Genomic DNA, 6,898 nt, shown 5'->3' with positions numbered 1-6,898 from the left:
AAAGGCTGGAGAGGGGAAGGGGTGTTTTTGCTCACAGGCAGAGAGTGCTTTTGAGCATTTTCCTTATAAAACGCCGTTTTTACCGTTTCTTCCCACAGTTAAATATAAACAACAAACATTGCATTTTTTTTTTTTTATCATAACTATGGTTTTATGTGGCCTATCAACACAATTTAAAAACTGGTATAGTTTTGGGGGAGTTGGGAGTTCGCCTTGTAATCGGAAGGCTTGGACAGTCTCGGTCGTTGTGTCTTTGGGCAAGACATTTCACCCGTTGCCTACTGGTGGTGGTCAGAGGGCCCGGTGGCGCCAGTGTCCGGCAGCCTCGCCTCTGTCAGTGCGCCCCAGGGTGGCTGTGGCTACAATGTAGCTTGCCATCACCAGTGTGTGAATGTGTGCGTGAATGGGTGGATGACTGGTTGTGTAAAGCGCTTTGGGGTCCTTAGGGACTAGTAAAGCGCTATACAAATACAGGCCATTTACTATTTCAAATTGTGGTATAGTCCACACTTTGTCCGTCAATTGTTCCGTCTGTTCTGCTCACATCTCCAGTGGTTGTACACGTTGTCATTAACGTGGCTTCACTCGACATCAGCCACGCCGCTTTGCAAGCTAAAACACTGGTGTCTACACAGTCAGAAATAGGGGTACGGAAGGGGTACATTACTGTGCCCCAAGGTACAAAAATGACATTAATACAGTCTAAGGACAAATATTGGACCTCGGGGTAACTATCTGTACCTTTTTTAGCGTCTGAAAGGTACATACATGTTCCTTAATTGTGAAAAGTACTTATTTGTACCCATTCTTTCAAAAGATAAAGTACAGGTTGATTAAGCTCTTTTTGATTAGAGGTTTTTTTTTAAATTCTTTTTGACAGTAATTTATTTGCAACTGTATTGATATAAGCATATATTTTAGTGTTTTTATTTTTTATTATTTTCATTGCTGTTGTTGTTTTTGTATTCCCTGAACACCCCCCCCCCCCCCCTTATTTTTAAGCTGCTTTAAGAACAATGAATTTATTTGAAAGAAAAAAAAGTAAAAATGCATTTAAAATTTTTTTTAAGAGAGTGTTTTTTTTAAAGTATAACTATTTGGATGAATTGCAAAAAAGCACCCTTATTGAACTCGGAGTGCGAGTTGAGCCCATCCTCACAACATCAAACAAAAAGTAGAAGAAGAAACTCAACGAATAGCTGGTGGATTCTAGAATTTTCTGTAAATGCAGCAGGTGCCATTTTGTTTTATCAACGGAGGGAGATGGATTACGAACTTGCAAGTCCTGGTGTGCTCTGTTCACTTTCAACCGAGGAACTCTTAACAAAAATACAAGAGTGGGGCTTAGATGTCACCGAAGCTGAAGCTCAGTATTTCAGAGGTAAGTTTTATTTAAAGAAAAATGTAGCGTAATTACTAATTATTGGTTTAGCCTAGCTTAACGTATATTAGCAATTTAGCTAGTTTCGGCACTCTCTTAGCTCAAATTATGTCTTTTTACAAACGTTTTTACAAACGTTTCATGTGTAAAGTTGAGGTCACAGTTCTGAAAAATGTGTACACATAGTATTTGTATAAGTTTGAACTTATATATGTGGTTCGGCCACAGTCTATGGGTTCGGTAACCCCTGCGCAGCGGAACGGCGCGAAATTTGATTCCCTGGTAGCTGAATGCAGTTTACCGTTAGTGTATTAATGGTTTAATAAAATCACGTTTTTACATCCATTCCAAGGCCATCAACACACATGGGCGGCTGAATATAACGTCTAAAGGAAATATCTTAACACCGCACTTGTTTAAAATATAACAAGGGTGTCGCAGCTGGGGTTTGATAGTCGCGTTTTAAGCAATGTGGGAACTTTTTCAGCATGTAATCTGAGCTTGTAATACGGTCCTGCGGGTGTTATCGCTATAAGTAATCGGTCTGAAAGAACAGACGGCAGAAACTGTCGGAAATCTGGAGAAAGGAGTCACCTTAGTAGTGAATATTAACAAATTACAGCATTCTAGTCTTTTTTTTTCTTCCAAACTTGAAAGGGCACAAAAGCATGCTCAGACTCTGCTCTCCTGTGTCCAGTAGTCCCAAACAAACATCTAAATTTAAAAATGAAAACTTTGCATATCAAGAGGATTCACTCTAAAGATTTGCTATATTTTATTTAATTTACTGATTTTTTTTAAATGAATATTTCTTTGAATTGAAAGAAGTTGTACAAAAGGTTTTAATGTGTGTGATATACGGTTTTTACCCATGTAAAAATGTGGTGATAAATATTCTTACATGGAATTTAGAGTTTGTACTACCATTTATCTTGCAGACAATGAGGTTGATGGTGACACAGTTGACTGCGGTCTTACTGAGACTATGGTTGCATACCTTTTCCAAGGATCCTTCAAAAAGCAGGTTAAATTCAACCAATTTGTGTCAAGGATGAAGGAATCTTCAGTGACGCTGACTCTACAGACTGTCTCTCCAGAAGACTGGCAACCATCTACTTCGTCAACTTCAATAAGGTATTTTCTTATTTATAATGAAGTTAGTATGTCTGAAACATACATGTTGGCTGTTATGCACTTTTAGGATTTAGTTAATATGATCATTGTTTCTACCATATGTATTGTTACTGTAGTGTTTTATACTTCAATTCATGCAATAAAAACAAACGCTTAACTGTTTTCACAGCAATGAAAATACTTTGAGACTACCAGCCTCTTTTGAAATTCCAAGATTTCCCAAAAATCTCCAACTAAAACTGGACAACAAAGAACCGTGCCATAAAAATCCAAGGGACAGACACACAATAATCAGAGTTCTATATGAAGCTGTGGCACAGTATACTATGTAAGTTAATCAGGGTAATGTTAGCTTGTTGCTTTAGAAAAAGCTGAATCTGTCATATTGAAAATAAACGCTACATTACTAAGAAACAATAACTGACACTTGATAAAGTTTGTTTGTCAGCAGTTGCTCTAACACTTATGTTTCTTCTGATATTACAGGTATCCCACAAATTCTGAATATGTGCAAGCTGTGAAGACGCTGGTAATGAAGTATCCTTTCCTCAAGGATCGTGAGGGAAATGGTTATGTAAGTTAAATTTAAAATTTGCATAAGGTTCCTTCAAGATTACAAAGTAAAAGTGAAGCTTTTTTCAATCTTGTTTTGTTAGTAAGACAATCTGTAGCCTCTCAGTAGGTTTGTATGAAGTATGTTTACTGATTCTTTGTTGGGTGTATTTTGTGTAGATTGTTTTTACAGTAACTTATGTTTCTGTTCAACAAGCACACATGGCATATGTCTTTGAGACGTAAATTCAAATCAGAGCGGGCACCACTAGTCGACAGTGAGGCAGTGAGGCGTTGTAAGGAGAAGTTTGGTTCTACGAGGAGAGGGCAGCCTAATAAATGTCAATGAACAAGTCAGAGAAATGTTTGTCAGGTTGGTGTGAGGGACATCTTGAGCTATAAAATGTTCTTGCCTCTGTTATTACATCTAAAACTAAGGATTAGGGATGCAACTGTACCCCTTTTTTTTCAAACCGAAACAATACCAATACTTGGATTAGAGCACTTGCTAATACAAAGTACCAGTGCTAATACTTCTACCTCACAAAATATTATTAATTAGAAGGCGCTAAAAGAGGGTGAACTAGATTTAAAAAAAAACAAAAAACATTTTAAATATGACTCCAAAACTAAAATTTCAAGTTAACAATTAAGATTTTATGTGAAATTATTTCAGAGTTTCCATATTTTAAATATTGGTTCATGGTATCGGTTAACTTTAACCGATACGAGTTCTTTGTGATGCACAGATCGTGTCAGCTCTAATTGTATATTTAGTCTTATGTTGGGTTTCTAATCTGTTTTGACTTTCTCTTCTCACTCTTGCTTTCTTTCAAGGGACCATGCGTCCAAGGAGAGGATTTATTATCCATAGACGCCCACTTAAAGGTCTTACAGTGCCAATATCAGAAGATGCAACCAGATACGATGGTGGTTCATAACCGTGTGCAGCAAACGTTTGCTTGGCGGCAGAAAGAAATTGCAAATGGTATGCCTGTGGAGGATGTGTTGAAGAAGTACCCCTTCTTAGGGATGCCTACTGGTGTAAGTCAGAAAGCTGAATTGAACTTGGAAATAGCTGTCACATTTAACATGTTTATAGTAGTAAATTTTATTTGCCCTTGACCTTGTTTTCTTCATCTGTCCCTCTTTCCTTTTTTCGTATGTTCATGTAACTTCTTACAGTATTGTTGTTAAATTCTATAAAAAAAATAATTATGCAGCACCATACATAATTAATATCAACTTTAGATTATTTCATTTTCATACACTGTTATTTTGTACTGAAAATGAATTTTTTACTTGTAGCTGTGCAACGAACTCGGGTGGATCCAACCAACAACGGGTAATGTAAGCCAGCGATTTCGTGAAGGGCTCTGCAGTGCACAAAGCTGGATGGAGGCATTTTCCATGTTTTGCACACACACTGAATTTAGTTGTAAAGGACAGTGTAAAAGCTGTCCCAGAAGTGGTGCAGGTGCTGGAAAAATGCCGTGCGATTGTGTCCTTTTTTCACCACAGCACAAAGGCTACTGAGAAGCTTAAGGATATTCAGCAACAGTTGAAAGTGGCAGAGCACAAGCTAATTCAGTCAGTAGATACCCGCTGGAACTCTGTCTTTTACATGTTGGAGCGGCTCTGTGAGCAAAATGAAGCCGTGACCACAGCCCTCTGCCTTTTAGGGAAGAATCAACTATGCTTAAATGCGGGAGAATTATCCCTGATCAAGGAAACAGTTGTTGCACTACGGCCGTTTGAAGAAGTAACACAGGAAGTTTCATCTGAAAAACATGTTTCAGTCTCCAAAGTTATTCCACTTGTGTCACTCATTCACAGGGCTGTAGCAGCCTGTGAACATCAGGGCAGCTCCCTTGCCACACAGCTGGCACGGCAATGCCAGCGCAGATTCAGGGGTATTGAGAGCATTCACTGTCTAGCTGCAAGTACATTTCTGGATGTTAGGTTTAAACACCTTGGTTTTTGTGACAAAGACAATGTTGAAGTATTAAAGAAATGTCTCCACAATGAAATGCAAGAAGTCTATCAGACAGGACAGTCTGCTCCCACTCTAACTGTAAGCTCAACGCCTACTGTTAGCTCTGCCTCAGGGCCTTACTTCAGGGTCTACCCCGAGTCCTCCACCCGCAGGTCCAGCTGCAACAAAAGGAGGGATATGGACAGATTTTGACATGCAGATTGTGTCAAGCCAACATCACCGGTCAGCTTCCAGTGATGTACTCATTGAAATACGCCGGTACTCAGAGGAAAAACTGATTCCCCGAGATAAGGATCCATTGGTTTGGTGGCAAGAGCATGAACAAACCTTCCCATCCCTAAGCAGACTTGCAGTGAGATACCTAGGAATCGTTGCTTCTTCTGTACCTGCAGAGAGAATCTTTTCAAAAGCAGGAGAGGTTGTGAGCAATAAACGGAGCAGACTTAGAGGGAAAACTGCTGCTGCGGAGTCGGGGCGGTCTGCCTCCCCCCACCACAGGGAAAAGGGTAACACCACCTGGGTCTGGGTGCAGTTCCCCCCTCCAGGGGCAAGGGTACCTAGACCCGGTTTGTAGAGTACGCTTGGGGAGTGTGATCGTGTGTACAGCGTCTCTTTATGTCTGTCTCCACGTTGGTTGAGTGTGGAGTAAGTGCATATGAGAGCATGAGGGTGGGAATGGATGTTTGTATCTGTGTGTGCCTGTATTTCTGTGTCTATATGTCAGGTTGGGTATCAGGCACCACCTCTCTGGGGACATCTTAGGCCCTCCAAGGTTTGGAGGCCTATCTCCCCCCACCACCACTTCCCCTGCCAGTGGCAGACTCCCTCAGACATCGGTGCGTTGGTGGTTCTTTGTGTCCGGGGATGGGCGTCCAGGTACACACCGGCTCACTCCTTGGCGGCCGCTTATCGGGGCCTGGAGCCTGGGGCTCGCTCGGGCCACTTCGGAGGTCACTCCAAACGGTCACTCAGGCACGGCTGGCTGCCGGCGGAGCTCACGGGCGCGTCACTGCAACTCCCCCTGGCTTTTGCTCCGCGGCTGCTGAGTGAGCCCTCATCTGGGACTCTCCTCAGCTCTTTCTGGGACAGTGGCGCGGCTGCCCCTCTGTTGGTCTTCCTTGGTCTCTTGTGTTCTGGGGGCCTCTGGATGTCTGGAGTTTTGATCTCCTCCATACCTGCTTCATGCCCTGGAGGACGGGGCAGTGGCCCCCCCACACCCTCTAGCAGATCATTGCATGAAGGAACCTTTTTAAAAAAAAACAAAAAAACAAGCGCGTCCATGCTCACAGGTGTACACACGGGTGATCACACCCACAAACTACACCCTTTTTGGCTCCTACCTCAAAGCACACTGTGTTCTGTTGATCTTATGTGCTGCACAATAATGTTTAATATTTAGTATTTACTGTCATATTCCCATATATCATTGTGATGTTGTTTATTCTATTACTCTTGTTCTCTTCTGCTTGTTTTCTTTTTTCTTTCTCAGCAGGTGATCCAGGTGATTGATATATGCATTTTTTTTTCTGCTCATTCTGTTGGTTTTTGTTTTTTGCCCTTGTCCCCCGTCCCTTTTCTCAGCTGTTTTTCTTTCCCTCTTTCTTTCTCCCCTTCTTTCCTCCAGTCAAGTCTGTCCCGTATTCAGTAAGTGAAAATAAAATAAACCATAAAAGGTGAATCAAATGGACCATTACGGCAAGGCTGGGATGGTCAATTTGGTAAAGTAAATCCGTTGGGCATCTTTCTTTGCCTTTAGACAATAATTCTGATGGCAAAAGAGCCAAACGGGACAGGCAAAAAAAAAAAGAAAAAAAAAAAGAAAAAAAAAAAAAAAG

General features: G+C 41.2%; 1 protein-coding gene across 1 annotated transcript; it reads left to right on the top strand.

The window, feature by feature from the left end:
* Positions 1–2,230: 2,230 nt before the first annotated feature.
* Positions 2,231–5,190, top strand: LOC146705568 (sterile alpha motif domain-containing protein 3-like). Its single transcript, XM_085463291.1, has 5 exons — positions 2,231–2,515; positions 2,685–2,843; positions 3,002–3,089; positions 3,905–4,111; positions 4,376–5,190. Exons 1-5 carry the CDS (start codon positions 2,283–2,285, stop codon positions 4,601–4,603), a joined length of 915 nt encoding a protein of 304 aa, XP_085319417.1. The 5' UTR covers positions 2,231–2,282; the 3' UTR covers positions 4,604–5,190.
* The last annotated feature ends 1,708 nt before the right edge of the window (positions 5,191–6,898 follow it).

Source organism: Copadichromis virginalis, linkage group LG7 (assembly GCF_057382275.1).
Source record: "Copadichromis virginalis isolate Kocher_CV1m ecotype Utaka linkage group LG7, C_Virginalis_male_GT1.1, whole genome shotgun sequence".
NCBI classification, from domain to species: Eukaryota; Metazoa; Chordata; class Actinopteri; order Cichliformes; family Cichlidae; genus Copadichromis; species Copadichromis virginalis.
This window is presented reverse-complemented; position numbering and strand designations above follow the sequence as displayed.